Source organism: Pongo abelii, chromosome 18, assembly GCF_028885655.2.
Source record: "Pongo abelii isolate AG06213 chromosome 18, NHGRI_mPonAbe1-v2.0_pri, whole genome shotgun sequence".
Lineage (NCBI taxonomy): Eukaryota > Metazoa > Chordata > Mammalia > Primates > Hominidae > Pongo > Pongo abelii.
Window position 1 is genome coordinate 56,196,237 of NC_072003.2, and position 20,469 is coordinate 56,216,705.

The 20,469-nt window shown below is 45.8% G+C and overlaps 1 protein-coding gene and 1 pseudogene across 3 annotated transcripts; one reads left to right on the forward strand and one right to left on the reverse strand.

Moving 5' to 3' along the window:
• The first annotated feature begins 116 nt into the window (after positions 1-116).
• HERPUD1 (homocysteine inducible ER protein with ubiquitin like domain 1) lies at positions 117-13,161 on the forward strand. Of its 3 annotated transcripts, none has more exons than XM_054533060.1 (8): positions 117-704; positions 3,532-3,609; positions 3,701-3,772; positions 4,996-5,126; positions 8,530-8,652; positions 9,193-9,543; positions 11,431-11,536; positions 12,411-13,161. In XM_054533060.1, exons 1-8 carry the CDS (start codon positions 378-380, stop codon positions 12,573-12,575), a joined length of 1,353 nt encoding a protein of 450 aa, XP_054389035.1. In that variant the 5' UTR covers positions 117-377; the 3' UTR covers positions 12,576-13,161.
• A 2,551-nt stretch (positions 13,162-15,712) lies between these two features.
• LOC112129504 (small nucleolar RNA U3) lies at positions 15,713-15,819 on the reverse strand (annotated as a pseudogene).
• Between the last annotated feature and the right edge of the window lie 4,650 nt (positions 15,820-20,469).

Here is a 20,469-nt window from a genome sequence, read left to right on the forward strand (position 1 = left end):
CACCGGAGGCAGGAAAAGGGGAAGTGGGCACTGACACCTGGGGTGAAAAAGGGTGGGGGTGCAGCTTTGTGAGGAAACAATTTACAGAGACTGCCAAACTGGGGTCTGCTGGGATACCCCACTCCCCACCCCCTGCCTCGGGCGCCCTCAGCCACCCGAGCTGGGGGCTTCCCAGGTCTCAGACCAAACTCTCCGCGCGGCCTGCAGCGCACCCAAACATGGCCACCGAACCCGGGTTCCCGGGACACAGCCGCGCCTCTGGGTGACGCAGAGGCGGCGGGTTGCATCAGCCCGCGTCCACGTGCTCGGTCCGCCCTCTGCCACCCGGATCCGGACGCCGATTGGGCCACGTTGGGACAGTGCCTCTGCCTCAGCCAATGGGCGGCAGCCACAGAGCGCTCCGTCCGCAGAGGCAGGCGCGGGGCTCCTATAAAAACCGACCGAAGCGGGGGCGCGCGCCCCAGAGACGTGAACGGTCGTTGCGGAGATTGCGGGCGGCTGAGACGCCGCCTGCCTGGCACCTGGGAGCGCAGCGGAGCCCCGACGCCGCCGCCGCCATGGAGTCCGAGACCGAACCCGAGCCCGTCACGCTCCTGGTGAAGAGCCCCAACCAGCGCCATCGCGACTTGGAGCTGAGTGGCGACCGCGGCTGGAGCGTGGGCCACCTCAAGGCCCACCTGAGCCGTGTCTACCCCGAGCGTCCGGTGAGAGCGGCCCCGACTTCCCGCCCCTAGGCTGTGGCCCCCCGCCCTCTGCTGGGGATGCCAGGTCCGGCTGCCCTGTCTGTGACCTCCTCCCGCTGACGGCTGCGATCGCTCGGCCGGTCACCTCCCCCAGGGCTGTGGTCTCCCCTTCCCTGCCCCGCCGACGCGGGCGCCCCTCTGTTGCCCAGGAGCCGTCAGTAATCAGCAGCCTGACCTTGGGCGAGTCATTTCACCCTCCAAGCCTGTTTCCCCCCAGCGGCCAGGCAACTCGGTGTTCCTAACTGGGCGTGCATCCAATGGCTAGAAGTAAGAAAACATCCGTGCTGCAAAATGAGGTTTCTGAACGCAGCCTCTCTGCGGGGAGAGGAGCGGGCAGGTGCCACCCGGGGCCGTGGCTTGAGAAACCTGGGGACTGCCCAGACACTGTGGACGGAAGGCCCTACACCCAGAAGCAGGACGTGGCTCTTCTCCTCCCTGTCCACCTTCCGCCGTGCCCCTCCCTGTCGCACTGGACCGAGCAGCCATTGCCGAGTCCCGGGGTGGAGCCCCGTGCACTTTCTGACCAAGAGCGACTGAGAAGGGAAGTAGGCAGGAGTCGCCTTCAGTCTGGTTTTAGGACGGCAGCCTCTCCATTATTAGCAAGACTTCCTTGCTTTGTTTTGGTTGACACATCTGTCAACATCACCCTTAGCACCGCCTGCCCTGGCCACCACGTGATGAGGCTGTAAGCTGGCCCTTCCTGTATTTACTTTCTGCTCTGATATTATGTAAGTGTCAGCAGTGTTCTTCACTGCCCACGAGCATAATTCTTCATCACACAGGAGAGGGCATCCGGGCAGGAAAAGATAGTGAAGACATGAGTTCCAACTTGTGGTAGCGCCTGTGTCTGTTTTTGTTCCATATGGTCAAAAATGTTTTAGAAGTGAGTTTTCCTTCTGAGTTGTTATTTTGAAATTTGCATATTTATTTAGTAAGCTTGCATTCCATGTCCTCTAGAATTCACCCTGGCACATTTTTCAGTTTCACCATAGCTGCTTCCAAGAAACTGGGTGGCTGTGTTGCCATGAGAATGGCTATTGGGTACACAAATTGGTGAAGCAGGTGTAGCTTATGGTTGCATCATATGGCAAAAGGCAGGATTTTGGAGGAGGATTTTTAAGGTCTTTGGTGAGGAATGCCGCTCCCATTTGTTCAGTCTGAAGACCTAAGATTGTAAACAAATACCTCTCAGGTATACAGATTTGTGTCTAAAAATTATTATGGCTGAAACATACTTATCATTTGTTTTCTGTAGTAGAAAATGGCATAATATGAGAAGGCCTACCTTGTAATAGTTGTTTGCTTTACTTAATATTTTTCAAATCAGCCATCCGTGTGAAGACTCAATATCAAGTTAGGCCTTTAAAAGGAGGAAAATAATTCAAAACCACTGGCAGCTGTGGTTTTCCAGCCTTTTCTAGTGGTTGAACTCTAGTAAATGCAGGACCCTACATATACAAAAGGTACTGTTTTCCAAATTCATGTTATATATTAGCATTTACCTTTAAAGTTCTCGCCTGTCAGAAAAACGGTGAACACAGCATTCAGTATATTTATTTTGGCTTAGTTACACAGTGTCAAAAAGTTCTGATGTGTATGGATAAGTAGATGCACTTTTTGCTGTTTTGTTTGTTTAAACAGCTTGCTTTAATTATCTCAAGCTGCTTGGCAGGAACACCTTTATTCCAGGTTTCGCATAATCAGTTATTCTGGCAAGAGTAGATTAACACTTAGTGATCTCCAATAGACAGATTATATGTTAATATTATTTGAGGCCATTATTTTTAAGTACAATTTAGAAGGAGTTTCAAATAGATTTTAAAAATGAGATTTGTATAAAAGAGAGTGCAGTCCCTATGGTGTTAAAATCACTGATATGGAGGAGAAGAGGGGTTGGAATTGTGACACTGTGGCAGCAGATGACCTTGGACAAGTCAATTTTTCAGACTTTCCTGCCTTAAAGTAGGGATACTAAATCTCACAGGGTGGTTGTGTATGCCACCCACACGCCATCTCCTCTATAACTGCATTTGTATGCCAGGAAATTGTCTGTGAAGGCTTCAGTTTAGAATAGCTTCACATTATTTTGGGGGCACTGCTAGGTGATTTTGGTTAAGGCTGGCCTTGAGAGTACTCTTGAGTTTTCTCTGAAACCAAACTCAATTTGGTTGTAGGTTCCCTGTTTGCTGTTTGTTGCTTTTAGTAATAGGAATCAGTTTACCTGGGAGTTAAGTTTGGACTGGAGATAATTTGCCTTTTTTTTTTTTTTTTTTTTTTTTGAGATAGGGTCTCACTCTGTCGCCCAGGCTGGAGTGCAGTGACATGATCTTGGCTCACTGCAACCTCTGCCTCAGCCTCCTGAGCTGAGCGACTCCCCTGCCTCAGCCTCCTGAGTAGCTTGGGTTACAGGCACAAGCCACCACGCCCAGCTAATTTTTGCATTTTTAGTAGAGATGGGGTTTCACCATGTTGGCCAGGCTAGTCTCGAACTCCTGACCTCAGGTGATCTGCCCGCCTTGGCCTCCCACAGTGCTTGGATTACAGGGATGAGCCAACGTGCCCAGCTGATAATTTGCCATTCTGTATTTATTTGCATGTTAGAGACCAGTTAAAGTTAGACACTTTCTAAATAGAAGTCTTGTATATGGGGCTTTTGAGAAAGTGTTTTCCTGTGATGCTGGGGGGAAATACACATATTCAAATTACTTGTATAAAACAGTTTATTCTGTGTTTAGGAACTTGTCGGGCTGAAATGCTGACCTGTGTTACTCTTTCTTTCCATGATCAGCGTCCAGAGGACCAGAGGTTAATTTATTCTGGGAAGCTGTTGTTGGATCACCAATGTCTCAGGGACTTGCTTCCAAAGGTACATCACTTTCACATTAACTTCTGAATGTTTTTAAGCACTCACCAGGTTAGGTTCAGGTCCTTAAGTACCTTCTTATTACTTTTAGCAGGAAAAACGGCATGTTTTGCATCTGGTGTGCAATGTGAAGAGTCCTTCAAAAATGCCAGAAATCAACGCCAAGGTGTGTCTGCCTCTTCATGATGGTAACAATTTGTATCATTCAGACTTTCAGGGGAGTAATAAAAGAAGTTGGATAAAACTTTTATTGAGAGACTGTATGGTGTTATTACCAAGTAATATTTTGTTTCTTTCCTAGGAATTAGAAACTGTATTATCAACACAAGTGATGGGTTAATAGTAGCAGATTGTTCTGTTAGTGCTGTAGTAGAAAAGTGGAGTTACATATTGCACTATCTTCTGGGATATGATTTGATCTATGGTTACTGTGTATCTAAATTACTGAACTAACACTAATTGGGTTTTTATTGAATTTAGCACATAGCAAGTTTCTTCAAAGGAGCCACTAATTTTTATAAAGAGTACAAAAGTGAATATATTTCCTTTGGAAATTTTCATTGTGATTAGTTGGATAGGAAAAGATCAGAGTCTTTATCAAGTGATCTTTAAAGAATTTTTTTTTTTTTTTTTTTTTTAAAGATGGTCTCGCTGTGTGGCCCAGGCTTTTCTCAAACTCCTGAGGGCAAGCAATCCTCCCACCTCAGCCTCCTGAGTAGCTGGGACTACAGGCATATGCCACTGGACCTGGCTCTAAAGACTTATATATGACACACAAAACCATTTATTTTTCATTTCACAATGTTTATTCACATATATGGTATTAGTATTCTAATGTAGTGATGCACTCTAAATTTGCATTATATTTCCTAGAACATCTGAACAGAGCATAGGAAATTCCTATTTTGCCATTATCAGTTCTAACAAAAATCTTAAAAGCACTTTATCATTTCATTTCCCTGCACTGTAATTTTTTTAAATGATCAAAAACAGTATCATACCAAGGCTTACTTATATTGGAATACTATTTTAGAACGCTGTGGGCTGGGTTGTATTTATAAATCTTGTTGGTCAGATGTCTGCAATGAGTAAATTTAGCACCATTATCAGGAAGCTTTCTCACCAATGACAACTTCATTGGAAGATCTTAATGAAAGTGTAGCGTACTCTAGGGAAAAAATATGAATATTTTAGCATCTATGTATTGAAAATTGTGTTGAATAAATGTCAGACTATTTTTTACATGTAACGTTGCTTCTATTTAATTTCGTCACGTTCAGAGGTGGGGGGTAGGAGACATAAGCCCTTGACAGCAAAATAATTCCTTTTGCTTGATTTCAGACAGTTGCATCAGCTCCTTTGTTCTGTGTTCATGTTACACTTATTTAGGTGGCTGAATCCACAGAGGAGCCTGCTGGTTCTAATCGGGGACAGTATCCTGAGGATTCCTCAAGTGATGGTTTAAGGCAAAGGGAAGTTCTTCGGAACCTTTCTTCCCCTGGATGGGAAAACATCTCAAGGTGAGTGTTATAATAAAGATCTTGGCTTATGCAACATGAATGTTCCTCGTTTGCATCAATTTAAGAATAAGGTATGTTTACACATATATCATCAGAACTTTTAAACATACAGAATTTTGCTTTATAAATAGCTTCGCTTTAAAGATCTCTTATATATTTAACTTTTCTTAATACACAGCCTTTTAGTACACACAAATTTAAAAAGTAAGTAATGCATATATTGAAAAAAAAAAGAAAATGTAGGCATTTTATCCTTCCATTGTGCTGACCGCTTGGTTGCCGTCATGATAGGAAATTAGTGCTGCTGCAGGAGAAAACAGCTGTTGTAAGCATTGTGCAGCTGTTTTGCTGAGTGGCTTTGTGCTGTATTGTAACAATGAGTGACAACAAGGGAGAGACTGTTTAAGAAGTGTCCTTCCAAAGACTTGGGGGTACTAGAAAAATTGGCCATTTTTTTATAACTATTAAAGCTTTTCTTTAGAGCAAAAGTCAGAACTAAATGCTCTGTTATTTGGATTTTTATAGCTCTTGGAATACATTGTTTTTGGGGAAAAATTCGTTAACTGCAGGTTGCAATTCTGTAACTCTCCAATTCCCCGTCCCCCTTTTTCTAGTACTTTTTATACACAATATTTTATAAAGCCAGGTGTTTTAGGAATGAGTTTTTCTTCCTTTTCCCCCTTAATGGAACTTTCAAATATACACAGCAGTGGGGACTGGATAATTAATCCCCACACCATCACCCAGGCCTAATAAATAACAAGCAGAGTTTTACCATACCTCGTCTATTACCCTTTCCCTTTTTTTTTTTTTTTTTTTTAAATTTATGAAGTATTTATTGATGATTCTTGGGTGTTTCTCGGAGAGGGGGATATGGCAGGGTCATAGGATAATCGTGGAGAGAAGGTCAGGAGATAAACACATGAACAAAGGTCTCTGGTTTTCCTAGGCAGAGGTCCCTGCGGCCTTCTGCAGTGTTTGTGCCCCTGGGTACTTGAGATTAGGGAGTGGTGATGACTCTTAAAGAGCATGCTGCCTTCAAGCATCTGTTAAACAAAGCACATCTTGCACCGCCCTTAATCCATTTAACCCTGAGTTGACACAGCACAAGTTTCAGAGAGCACGGGGCTGGGGGAAAGGCCATAGATCAACAGCATCCCAAGGCAGAAGAATTTCTCCTAGTCAGAACAAAATGGAGTCTCCTATGCCCACCTCTTTCTACACAGACACAGCAACAATCTGATCTCTCCTTCCTTTCCCCACACTTCCCCCCCTTCTTTTCAACAAAACCGCCATTGTCCTCATGGCCCGCTCCCGATGGTCGCTGTCTCTTCGGAGCTGTTGGGTACACCTCCCAGACAGGGCGGCCAGGCAGAGGCACTCCTTACCTCCCAGACAGGGCGGCCGGGCAGAGGCGCTCCTCACTTCCCAGATGGCCGCCGGGCAGAGGCGCTCCTCACTTCCCAGACGGGGCGGCCGGGCAGAGACGCTCCTCACCTCCCAGAGGGGGCGGCCGGGCAGAGGCGCTCCTCACTTCCTAGACGGGGCGGCCAGGCAGAGGCACTCCTCACTTCCCAGACGGGGCGGCCGGGCAGAGACACTCCTCACTTCCTCCCAGACGGGGTGGCAGCCAGGCAGAGGCGCTCCTCACCTCCCAGACAGGGCGGCCGGGCAGAGGCACGCCTCACTTCCCAGACTGGGCGACCGGGCAGAGGCGCTCCTCACTTCCCAGACGGGGTGGCCAGGCAGAGGCGCTCCTCACTTCTCAGACGCCCTTTCCCTTTTTTTAAAAAAAAAAAAAAGTATTTAAAAGTAATTCCCAGGCATCATGTTATTTCATCCCTATATTCTTCAGTATATAACTATGAAAACGTTTTAGTTATCTTGTATATATAGAATGCCATTATCAGATCTAACAGAAATCTTAAAAGCACTTAATCATTTTATTTCCATGCACTGTAATTTTCTTAAATGATCAAAAACAGCATCATACCAAGGCTTACTTGTATTGGAATACCATTTTAGAAATACTCTGTGTATGGAATTTAGTTAAAAGATTGTCAGCATATAAATTGGATAATTATTGGATAGAAAATTATTGGTTAGAAAAACTTAAAACTACTTCCCTTATTCTGATTCAACTATTCTTAACTTGAGAATTGAGGATCATATTTGACTTTCTGAATCTCACCATATTTAAACTTGATTTCCTTTAACAAATATTTATTGAACAACCAGTACATACAACTTTGCTTAAGGATATGAGTTGACCTGCAGGAATGACCACATAACCAATTTCTGATCTTTGGGCAATTCTATTATGATTTCAATTTTGTGATGTGCTACTGAAGAAATTGACTGTGTAAGAAGCACAAAGCCAAAGATGACTCGCATACACCTGCCCTGTGAAGTTGAGGGCGGTGTGGCCTGATTAAAGAAGCGTGCATTTGGCCGGGCGCGGTGGCTCACACCTGTAATCCCAGCACTTTGGGAGGCCGAGGTGGGCGGATCACGAGGTCAGGAGATTGAGACCATCCTGGCTAACACGGTGAAACCCCGTCTAATTTTTTGTAAAAATACAAAAAATTAGCCGGGCGTGGTGGCGGGCACCTGTAGTCCCAGCTACTGGGGAGGCTGAGGCAGGAGAATGGTGTAAACCCGGGAGGCAGAGCTTGCAGTGAGCCGAGATTGTGCCATTGCACTCCAGGCTGGGCGACAGAGCGAGACTCCATCTCAAAAAAAAAGAAGCATGCATTTGACATCCGACCAGCTTTGAAATCCAGCCCTGCTACTTACTAGCTCAGTGACCTTGTGCAAAGCCCCTGTCTTCCCTGAGCTGTACTCGGGTTCCCCTTGTAAAATCTCCTTCATGAGATTGCTGTGGATCCAGCAGCCTGTACAGGACCCCCGGTGGTCAATAAGCATGCACAGGTGATACCACATGCACACTTCACTATAGATTCAGATGTAGGGTGGAGGAAGAAGTGGATATTGGGAGGATGGGAGAGATTTCCTTCAGGAAAGACTGGGAGAAATGTGGCTTTTGAGCTGCTCTCTAAAAGATGAACAGTGGGTTGAGACCTGCAGTGAGACTCAACAAGTCAAAACTGAGGTGGGATCTACTTAACCCAAAAAGGTTGTTTATATATCTGTGCACTCAGCAAGTAGGTGGCAAGGGCTTTTGTTTTCCTGTGAGATGGGACTGTGGTAGAAGTGCTGTGTCATTTAGTACCTTCTGTGCTTGTGGTACATGGGTGCATCATACAGTCATTCACCATGTAACTGCCATAAATTCCATTCTTCTGTCTCTTCGATTTGAATTCTTGATTTTAATTTAAACTTAGTTTTCATTTGTTCATTCTCAACCCACTCAAAATGAGTGTTTTTTTAAATCTATATATAGGCCTGAAGCTGCCCAGCAGGCATTCCAAGGCCTGGGTCCTGGTTTCTCCGGTTACACACCCTATGGGTGGCTTCAGCTTTCCTGGTTCCAGCAGATATATGCACGACAGTACTACATGCAATAGTGAGTCCTTCCTGCCATGCTGGGTGTGGCCAGGGCTCTCGGGAATTGAGGGGAATTTTATCCATGTTACCTGTAAAGTTCAGAATGGAGGGATGAGTGTATTTTCATCAGTCTGCAGAGCCCTGCTCTGTTTGGTCTGTGGGTAGAGTAGAGTGTAAATGACAGCTGCTACCTGATTTGTGTATTGACACAAGGGTGCTTTTGTCTGATACATAGTTTAGTGACTTTATTTAGAACATGTTACTTTCTTTTCAATTTGTGGTATCTTCAAAGTTTTGTGAGGATTTTAATTTGCTACTGTGCCATAATCTTACAGTGGGCTTGATGTTTAATTCCAGGTGAAATTCACCTTGTGGCTTTTCTTAGAAAAGGCATTTATAGATATAGTTAGTAAGGAAGTTCTTCACTAAATTGAAGAAAAATCAAAGGCGTATCTACCTACTTGAAATTCTTAACAGTAAAAGACTGCTGTGTAAATAAGCCACAGACTTCACGGTGCTTTGGTCTCAACAGTATCTGCCTCTGTCGTTTTTATTTTAGTTTAGCAGCCACTGCTGCATCAGGGGCTTTTGTTCCACCACCAAGTGCACAAGAGATACCTGTGGTCTCTGCACCTGCTCCAGCCCCTATTCACAACCAGTTTCCAGCTGAAAACCAGCCTGCCAATCAGAATGCTGCTCCTCAAGTGGTTGTTAATCCTGGAGCCAATCAAAATTTGCGGATGAATGCACAAGGTGGCCCTATTGTGGAAGAAGATGATGAAATAAATCGAGATTGGTTGGATTGGACCTATTCAGCAGCTACATTTTCTGTTTTTCTCAGTATCCTCTACTTCTACTCCTCCCTGAGCAGATTCCTCATGGTCATGGGGGCTACCGTCGTTATGTACCTGTAAGCAGATGGTTTCTCTAATATAAATTACACTACACTGTGTTCACACTAAGCAGATTTTGCTCTTTTTGCTTTTTGTTTTTTTTGAGATGGAGTCTCGCTCTGTCATTCAGGCTGGAGTACAATGGCACGATCACTGCAATCTCCGCTTCCCGGGTTCAAGCGATTCTCCTGCCTCAGCCTCCTGGGTAGTTGGGATTACAGGCGCCCACCACTATGCCTGGCTAATTTTTATATTTCTAGTAGAGACAGGGTTTGGTCATGTTGGCCAGGTGGTCTCGAACTCCTAACCTCAAGTGATCTGCCCACCTGGGCCTCCCAAAGTGCTGGTATACAGGTGTGAGCCACCACTGCACCTGGCCAGACTTTGCTCTTTTTTGAGCAGTCTCAGTTACTGTAGAAGGAGATGTGTTTAAATAGTATATCATTCTGTGGCTGGGCGCAGTGGCTCACGCCTGTAATCCCAGCACTTTGGGAGGCCGAGGCATGAGGATCACATGAGGCCAGGAGTTCGAGACCATCCTGGCCAATATGGTGAAACCCCGTCTCTACTAAAAATACAAAAAATTAGCCAGATGTGGTGGCACGGGCCTGTAATTTACTTGGGTGGCTAAGGCAGGAGAATTGCTTGAACTGGGGAGGCAGAGGTTGCAGTGAGCCAAGATCGCACCACTGCACTCCAGCCTGGGTGACAGAGCAAGACCCTGTCTTAGAATAAATACATAATAAATAGTATGTATTTTGGCACTTTCAATACAAGGAATTCATGGCTTGGTTGTATGGTCCCAAGAACATATCAATCCTGTGTTAATATAAGAATATTATCTTGTCCTCTAGATAAGCTGCCTTACCTTCCAGGCTCACAAACCACAGTTATGTAGCCATACTGAGGCATGGAACAGAAAATTGTATTTGTTTTGAATGACAACACATTTGCCTTTATCAGGCCACAGCTGCCTTCCAGGGTAAAGTCAGGCACTGACTGTTAGCATGGCCCTGAAAGGCAGGGGAACCTTCACATACGTGACATTTGGTTTTAGCTGTGGCCCGAAGCAGTAGTTCTCAGCTGGGGGTGGTTTTGTACCCTCTCCCCCCAGGAGACATTTGGCAATGTGTAGATATTTTTGGTTGTCACGTCTAGGGGGAGTGGTCCTGCTGGCATCTAGTTAGTGGAAGCAAGAGTGCTGCTGTTTTCTACAGTGCACAGGACAACTCCCGCAGTAAATATTTGGCTCAATATGTCACTAGTGCCAAAGCTGAGAAAGCCTGGCCTAGAGTGATGGGTCTTCGTGGTTGAAACTAAAAGAAGAAATTTTCCTGTATAGTAAAAATGGATTTTTATTTTAGCTTTTAAAAACAAAAAAGAGGAATAATTAGAATATAATGCACACTCAAATATCCACAATTAATCATTGTTAATATTTTATTGTATTTAAGACTTGGGATTTAATTGATTTCTTCAAATAAAACGTTTAGTTAATATTTTCTGTAGTCTCTAGAATCGTATATTTAAATGACCAAATGTAGGTTGTCATTATGTTAATATAATTACAGCTTTGTAGGTATATGCATTCTCCCCGCTCTGTTTAGGTTTTCAAGGGTAAGGTTTAGTTCATATAAATAAGCATTTATTGAGTGCATACTTTGTGCCAGGTGCTGTTTATATTGCTGGGTGTGCAATGATGAATAAAACACAGTCCCTGCCTTCAAGGACCTAACAGACTGGTGAGAATGTCTGGGAGACAGTGTGATCAAATGCCTCTGTAGATGGGTCTTGCAGTGAGCTTATCAGGGTGCTGCTGTGATTAGAGGTGGGGAGCCTTGGATTCTTGAGTAAGTCTCACTGTGACATCAGCTAAGATGGACTTTTATGTGCTTCCTTTGAAGGCATCACGTTGGGTGGTTTCCATTTAGACCGAGGCCGGTTCAGAACTTCCCAAATGATGGTCCTCCTCCTGACATTGTAAATCAGGACCCCAACAATAACTTACAGGTATGGAGCCTCCCATGAAGCCCAGGCGAGCTTGACGTGATATGCCAGGCCCTCCAATCCTCAACCTTTAGATTGCCAGCTTGTGGTTTGCCATTTTATTGGGCTAAATATTTCATGATTTGTTCACATTTCTTCTTAGAGCAGCAGCTATTTTTAAAATGTCGAATGTGCCATCACATTCTATCACATATTTTTGACATGTGGCAATTTGCATTTTGGCTTAAGTAAACATTTTTTTAAACCCGCTATTTTGAGTGTTCAGTGGTCTGTAACAATGTGTTATACCATAAGAACTGGTATGAAGTGGTTAACTACTAGTTTAATAATAGTTGAAGCCTGGGCATGGTGGCTCATGCCTGTAATCCCAGCACTTTGGGAGGCTGAGGCAGGTGGATCACCTGAGGTCAGGAGTTCAAGACCAGCCTGGCCAACATGGTGACACCCCGTCTCTACTAAAAATACAAAAATTAGTTGGGCGTGCCTGTATTCTCAGCTGCTAGGGAGGCTGAGGTGGAAGGATGGCTTGACCTTGGGAGGCGGAGGTTGCAGTGAGCTAAGATCGCACCACTGCACTCCAGCCTGGGTGACAGAGTGAGACTCTGTCTCAAAAATAATAATAATAATAGTTGCAGATCTAGTTGTTTGATTTGATATTTGCTGCCAGGAGCAGTCAAAACTGTGACAACATCAACACAGTTGGGCTGTGGAAGCCTGAGAAACAGCCCTATCCAGCCTAGGGCATCATTCCCTGGGGTCCTGGCTGCCTGCTGCTGTGCCTATGGGGCAGGGGGCAGGGATTTACCCTGCCCTTTCCTAACATTATTTGGTGTTCATCACAGCCCTAATTGTTTTCTCATTGTTTCATTACCTGTAGGAAGGCACTGATCCTGAAACTGAAGACCCCAACCACGTCCCTCCAGACAGGGGTGTACTAGATGGCGAGCAGACCGGCCCCTCATTTATGAGCACAGCATGGCTTGTCTTCAAGACTTTCTTTGCCTCTCTTCTTCCAGAAGGCCCCCCAGCCATCGCAAACTGATGGTGTTTGTGCTGTAGCTGTTGGAGGCTTTGACAGGAATGGACTGGATCACCTGACTCCAGCTAGATTGCCTCTCCTGGACATGGCAATGATGAGTTTTTAAAAAACAGTGTGGATGACGATATGCTTTTGTGATCAAGCAAAAGCAGAAACGTGAAGCCGTGATACAAATTGGTGAACAAAAAATGCCCAAGGCTTCTCATGTCTTTATTCTGAAGAGCTTTAATATATACTGTATGTAGTTTAATAAGCACTGTAAGTAGAAGGCCTTAGGTGTTGCATGTCTGTGCTTGAGGAACTTTTCCAAATATGTGTGTCTGCATGTGTGGTTGTACATAGAAGTCATAGATGCAGAAGTGGTTCTGCTGGTACGATTTGATTCCTGTTGGAATGTTTAAATTACACTAAGTGTACTACTTTATATAATCAATGAAATTGCTAGACATGTTTTAGCAGGACTTTTCTAGGAAAGACTTATGTATAATTGCTTTTTAAAATGCATTGCTTCACTTTAAGGGGAACTTTGCGGAGGTGAAAACCTTTGCTGGGTTTTCTGTTCAATAAAGTTTTACTATCAATGACCCTGGCAGAGACTCCTATCATCCTAGCAGTTTACTCTACGTTTGTTGTATCTAGACAGTCAACAATTGAGTTGCCAGTGTTTAACCTGAATGCTTGTTTTTCAAAAGAGGACTGTTTGTGCCGGTAAGAGTGATCAGGTAAGGCCATGAAAGCTTTTGTTGGTGTTTTTGTTTTTGAGATGGGGTATTGCTTTGTTCCTTGGGCCAGAGTACATTGGCTACTCACAAGTGGGCTGGTAGCTGGCTACAGCCCCAGACTCCTTGGCTTAAGTCACCTCCTGCCTCAGCCACCCGGGCAGCTGGGACTACAATCATGCGCCATCACACTCAGCTTGAAAGTTTTAATTTACTAAGAATATACCTGTGTTTCCCCCCATTTCCTGATTTAAACAGTACTGGCTTATATAGGAACCCATCAAAGTTAAATTCCCCAAATTTAAAGTTAGTGAAGTTAGTGGTTTCACCTTGGCAAATCTGCAATAGTTTCACCGGCTCAAATTTCATGCTTTTGTAAGCTGAGCTTATGTTTGTGATTTTAATCCTTTAAGTACTACTGTGGTAACTAATCATTTTTTTGTTTTTTTGGTGGTGTTTTTGTTTTTGTTTTGAGATGGAGTCTCACTCTATTGCCCAGGCTGGAGTGCAGTGGCACGGTCTCAGCTCACTGCAACCTCTACCTCCTGAGTTCAAGCGATTCTCCTGCCTCAGCCTCCCGAATAGCTGGGATTACAGGTGCCCACCACAATGTCTGGCTAATTTTTTGTATTTTTAGTAGAGACGAGGTTTCACCATGTTGGCCAGGCTGGTCTCGAACTCCTGACCTCAGGTGATCTGCCCGCCTCGGCCTCCCAAAGTGCTGGGATTACAGATGTGAGCCACCGCACCCAGCCAGGGACTAATCTTTAAAGCAAAGTTTTATATATTTTTACGTGAGTAATGTTATGTGTAGGTGTTCTATTTGGCAAAGTAAATCAGCGTTTTCTATCATGATTGTGGTCATTTAAATTAATCCTCATTGGAAACATTGTTTACCTAAGATAAACATTCACTAAACAACTCATAGCAAGACGCTGGGTAGGTACAATGATGTCTTATGTGTGGTTATGCTTTCAAAGCCAACTGAAACCCTTTTGTAAGGAGTTAAATAGCAAAAAGTTTCAAGTAACTGTGTGCCTCTAGAACAGAACTATCAGAAGGCAATGAATATTCACAAATTGTGAAGAGATAGTTTGCTTCAAGGAAGAAATGACTTGTAACTAGAGTAGGTATGAAATGATGGGGGAAAAATGATGAGGTATGAAATTACTCACCTTCTCTCCAGCTCAAGGTAAGAAGGGTGGCAGCAGGAGTAAAAGCTCAGCCACAGGATGTGCTCTTCCTGCCAAACAGCTGGATTCTGCACATGCTTGGGAATGAGGTCCTGCTGGTTTAGGAAAACGAACATTAAGAATTCCCAAAGTCTTGGGTGGAAAAGCCTGTTGCTTTTCAGAGGCAAAGCCATCACCATTTGGCAAGGGGCCCAAGGCCCCAGGCAGCTGTGGTACCATCTGTTTCTGAAGGAGTGGGGATTTTACCCCCTGAAATGTCAGTTTGTGGCTTAAACTCTGGGTTCTACAGACCCAAAATAAATAGTGCCAGGAAGGTGCCCCTGAACAGAGCTAACCAGGGTTCAGATTGGCACCCCATCCCCACTGGGGCAAACAGGACTCTTAGCAATTAAGGCCTAGGACGGCTGACAAGTGGGACATGGCAGAAATTCAGTGCTTCCACCACAGCTCCTCAATGTGCCACGATCATGGGCCACACACCACTCTGAATACTTAGAAAATTATTGGTTTGGGCCTTTATTATTAAGTAGCAAGTAAATAACTGAAAAAGCCCCAGATTTCAGCTCTGGCTATAGCAGCTTTCTAAGTCTGTGTTTTTAAGATGCAATTTCTTGAATCCTAGTTCTGTAGAAGAAACACTCTACCCCCCGCCCTTCCCACCCCTAAAAAACGAGCTTCATGATCAAGTACATTTTGGAACCCTCAGGCTGATCCAAGTTCATAGATTTCTTCACTGCAGGCCTTCTGGGGCCTTTAATATGCCTGAAGCTGGGGCTTTCACTTCTGAGAATGGCCCAGGACTATCCATATGCCTCATTTTGGGAAATTTAGTAATGAGTTACTAAATCAACACCACCTTTGGCATTCTACATAGCAAACATACTTTGTTAGATGTGACATTTTACACAATAAACAATGGAGATAAAAATTTTTTTTAAATTTATTTTTGGCCAGGCATGGTGGCTCATGCCTGTAATACCAGCACTTTGGGAGGCCGAGGCAGGCGGATCACTTGAGGTCAAGAGTTTGAGACCAGCCTGGCCAACGTGGCGAAACCCTTTCTCTACTAAAAATACAAAAATTAGCTGGGCGTCGTGGTGGGCGCCTGTAATCCCAGCTACTCGGGAGGCTGAGGGAGGAGAATTGCTTGAACCCGGGAGGGGGAGGTTGCAGTGAGCCAAGACCACACCACTGCACTCCAGCCTGGGCGTCAGAGTGAGATTCTGTCTCAAAAAATAAATAAATGATTTCTTATTTATTTTACCAGTGCTCTACATGTTCAGAGAAACTTCTCTGGTAACCAACCATAGAAATGATCCCTGAAAGTATAGTCTTAGGAGATAAATATTCTTTACATAGCCAGGAGGGAGATGAGAAGCCATACCTGTCTACAGTCTGACTGACAAAGGGGGAGGCTCCAGGTCCCCTGGAGAATCCCAGGTTTTATGTAATAATTACTTGGTCCTTTTCAAAGTACTTGGATGTGTGTAGGATAGTCTCTTTGTCTTATCAGCTAGTCTTGCAATCTAGGTGTTCTCCCATTTTGTAGAGGCTTGCAGAGATGAGAGACCTGTCCAAGGTCTCAAACCCCTAACTGGCAGATCTGAGACTAGAAATACTCCCTCGCAGGAGTGGACCTCCTCTACAGTCCTCATGTGCCAAATATGGCGTGGGGGCCAGGAGACAGAATGAGGCATAGGTTGGGTGTGGCCCCTGCCCCCTTGGGTCTTGTAGTCGGCTGTGGGTGGCAAGTACAGCAGTGATGGCAGACAGGTGTGATGAGTTCGAGGACGGGGAAATAACATCCACAGCCCCATCCCAGTACTCCTGTGCAGCAATGGAAGTGTGCCACCGACACAGGGGCTGCAGGATGAGCAGGAGTGACAGGCAAAGAGAGGAAGAGAGCTCTGCCTGTGCAAAGGCGGAGGGAACATGGTGTGGGAGGAACTGAAGAGAATTCCACATAAGTATGAAGACGGTAGGGAGATTGAGACTGGAGAAAAGGGGGAGCTGGGGCTTCCCTTTTGACCATACAAAGCACTGAAAGCACAGCACTCCCAGCCTCAGGGTCCTCCATGATTGGAGACTGAGCATGAATTCAGAGGAGCTTGTGGAAGTCACCCAGTCAGGTCCAGAAATCCTGCAGTGCATCCCTTCCGTTACCCCTGTCATAACTGGGAGAAGACACCACCCACATGACACAGGGGAGAGTGCAGTCATGAGCTAGCACCCATATTGTCCCCTGCATCTGTCCTTGGCTATGTTTTACACCCCCCACCCCTTAGAACATTGTAGTCAAACTAGGAAGTATTAAATTGGCTGGTTGCTCCCAACTACACTGGACAAAGTGGAGGAAAAAAAAAACAAGGAGCTCAAGGTTTCAAATCCCCAGCTCAAGCTCTGCATAAAAACTGCTGTGACTTCCTTAGAAGAGACCCTTATCTCCTGTAGCTGCAGGGTCGAGATTTCTGAGCTCATGTGATCTGCCTGCCTCAACCTCCCAAAGTGCTGGGATTACAGTTGTGAGCCACCCTGCCTGGCCAGGGCTGAGATTTGTGAAAAGGAAACCTAAAGTCTCATCTTGCATGTGGCTGAATTATGTCGCAAATCCAATTCCCAAATTCCAGCCTTGCAGGACGTCTTCAGTTAAAGTGAGGGCAACTTGAAAATTGGAATGGGAACATAAGGGAAGATTCCAGTAAAGCTGGGGACATTGAATCCCTAAATTCTGTTATGTTCCCTGCCAGTAGAAACAGCCCATCTACCCCTCCCTGGGTCCAGCTGTGTGGACACAGATTGGCAGCGAGTGTGCGGGTGTTATTTCCCTACCCTTGTAATCATCACACTTTCTTTTTCTTTCTTTTTTTTTTTTGAGTCAGAGTCTTGTACTGTTGCCCAGGCTGGAGTACAGTGGTGCAATCTCAGCTCACTGCAACCTCCGCCTCCTGGGTTCAAGCAATTCTCCTGCCTCAGCCTCCCGAGTAGCTGGGACTACAGGCATGCACCACCACACCCAGCTAATTTTTTTGTATTTTTAGTAGAGACAGGGTTTCACCCCAATAGCCAGGTTGGTCTCGAACTCCTGACCTCAAGAGATTCACCCACCTCGGCCTCCCAAAGTGCTGGGATTACAGGCATGAGCCACCGCGCCTGACCTCATCACAACTTCTTAACCCTTTGAGAAACCCTATGGCCCTCCCCGAGGTAGCTGTCTTGCAGGGCACTTCTGATTCTTCTTAGATCCTATGCCCTTCCCCTCTTTTCTGGACCTGTAACTAGACTCAAGTCCCACCAGGCCCCAGAGAGAAAGGTACACACTGTGACCCATGAAGAGCTGTGTTACACACCAAAAGAACTGCATGATTTTTCCAATTTCTACAGACAAATCCAAGAGACATGTATGGGAGTAGATTTTAAGGGCGTGAGATCACAGAAGGACCATAGTGTTGGATCTGGCTGAACGTAATGATATGGGCCCACTAAGCAGAGATTCTTAACTCAGCGCTTTAGCATGAGGGGTTAGAAACGGCTCTAACTTGGTTGGTTGGTTGCTTGGCTGGCTGAAACATGGACCAAAAGGTAGGTGGCCTACACTGTTCCTTATTTTGTTATTAATATATTTGTATATTGATACACAAACTTGTATGCTATGATATCTAATACATATTATAGATATAAAACAAATCTTTAGGCCAGGCATGGTGGCTCACTCCTGTAATCCCAGCACTTTGGGAGGCTGAAGCAGGTGGATCACGAGGTCAGGAGTTCAAGACCAGCCTGGCCAACAGGGTGAAATCCCATATCTACTAAAAATACAAAAATTAGCCGGGCACAGTGTCAGGCACCTATAATCCCAGCTACTCAAGAGGCTGAGGCAGGAGAATTGCTTGAACCCGGAAGGTGGAGGTTGCAGTGAGCTGAGACCGCATCACTGCACTCCAGCCTGGGCGACAGAGCAAGACTCCGTCTCAAAAAAAAAAAAAAAAAAAACTTTTGTTTTCTTTCCTCTCTCATTCCCTTATGACCTAACATAAGATGGATCATCACAGCATTGAAGTGACAGGATGTCAAGCAGAAGAGTAAACATCACCCAAGGACGTTGCAGCCTCTCTGGGGAAAGGATTGGCACGTTTTCTGTTGTATGCCGGATGGTTGAGTCACGTTAGGTGGAAGTACGGCTTTGTTACTGTCTTTATCTGGAGATTAAGTGTGGTTTAAGGATATGCATACAGGTGCCAGGTTGACAAAGAGAGTACTGTGATGATTAGTTTTATGTGTGAACTTGGCTAGTCCCAGTTATGTAAACACGAATCTAGGCCAGGCTTGGTGGCTCACGCCTGTAATCCCAGCACTTTTGGAGGCTGAGGCAGGTGGATCACCTGAGGTCAGGAGTTTGAGACCAGCCTGGCAAACGTGGTGAAACCCCATCTCTACCAAAAATACAAAAATTAGCCTGGTGTGGTGGGGTGTGCCTGTAGTCCCAGCTACTCGGGAGGCTGAGGCAGGAGAATCGCTTGAACTTGGGAGGTGGATCCTGCAGTGAGTGGAGATCATGTCACTGCACTCCAGCCTGGGAAACAGAGTGAGACTCCATCTCAAAAAAACATAAAACAAAAACAAAAACCCCGTGAATCTAGGTGTTACTATGAAGGTATTTTGCAGATGTGATTAACCTGCATGGGCCTCATCTAATTATCTGAAAGACCTTAATTGCAAAACTCAGGTTTCCCCAAGGACAGAGCAATTAAGTCTATGGCCTGCAGCCTCAGCTTCCACCTGAGTTTTCAGCCCACCATCCTACCCTACAGCTTCAGATGCACCTAGCCAGCCCCTACAACCGTGTAGGATGATTTCTAGAAGTTAGTTAATGAATACGCTATTGGATCTGTTTCTCTGGAGGAACCCTGACTGACATAGGGGCCGGCTCTGGAGATTGTGAGGTCCAGTTCCTTATGCCCGTGTAGTGTATTGGCCAGTGGGGGTGCGAATTGTTTCCAGGCAGGCTGTGTCATTTGTTCAGGCAGGGTCCCCTCCCCTTGGCTCTGCCTGAGAGCAAAGGCAGGTGGGGTAGCCCTGGGGAGGGCCTGAAGCTTTGCTCTGTGCCTCCTAAAGCTTTCCCACTGCAGGGAGCCGGCCAGGCAGGCTGGCAGGAAGAGGCAGGCTCCATCTGGAAGGATGTCTCCAGGGTGGAAATGATGAGATTTAAATGTTGTGGGGACCCGGAGGGTGGGGTGGGACAGCACCACTGACCCAGCTGCAGAGTTGGACCCTCTGAAGCCCATTGTGTACATGAGAATCTGTGTGCCTGATTGTGTAGGTGCCTATACATGGATAGGCTGCGAATCTGTGTGCACACAGCTGGCTGGAGAGCACATGAGTAGGCATATGTACCATATTGTCAGCACTCACCCATTAGCTCCTGGGGACCCACTTGCTGCAGGTGATCCCTGTCCTCATGGGCTCTATACCCTGGCAGGTCAACAGAGACTACAAAAAAACAAGTGGACATAAAATGACAAGGGCTAGGATAAAAAGCATGGAAAGGAGAGGGGATAACGTGGCAGGGGACATTTTCGAGTGCAGTGGTTTTGACACCAGGAAGATGAGTGGTTAGACAGTGGTCGGGGAGGGCCTCCAAGGAGGTGACACCTGAATGATGAGCTGGAGCAAACCAAGCAAAGATTGGAGGAAGAGCCTCCAAGCAGAAAGAACTGCAAGGACAAAGGCCCTGGGGCAGGAGTGGGTACATGTGTCCTGTATGTGTGTGTCCTGCACTGTGGCAGGTGTCTGAAGCTGAGCCCAGAGGAGCTGTGGAGATCAGGCCCAGAAGTGGAGCCAGAGCACGTAGGGCCAGAGACCCGCAGTAAGAAACGGGATGTGGTCGAGATGGGATGGGAGCCACCATGGGGCGGGGGCAGCAGAGTCTGATGTTGCGTACTTCAAGGAGCTGGAGTTTTATGAGGGAAGAGCGAGGAGGCGTGTGCG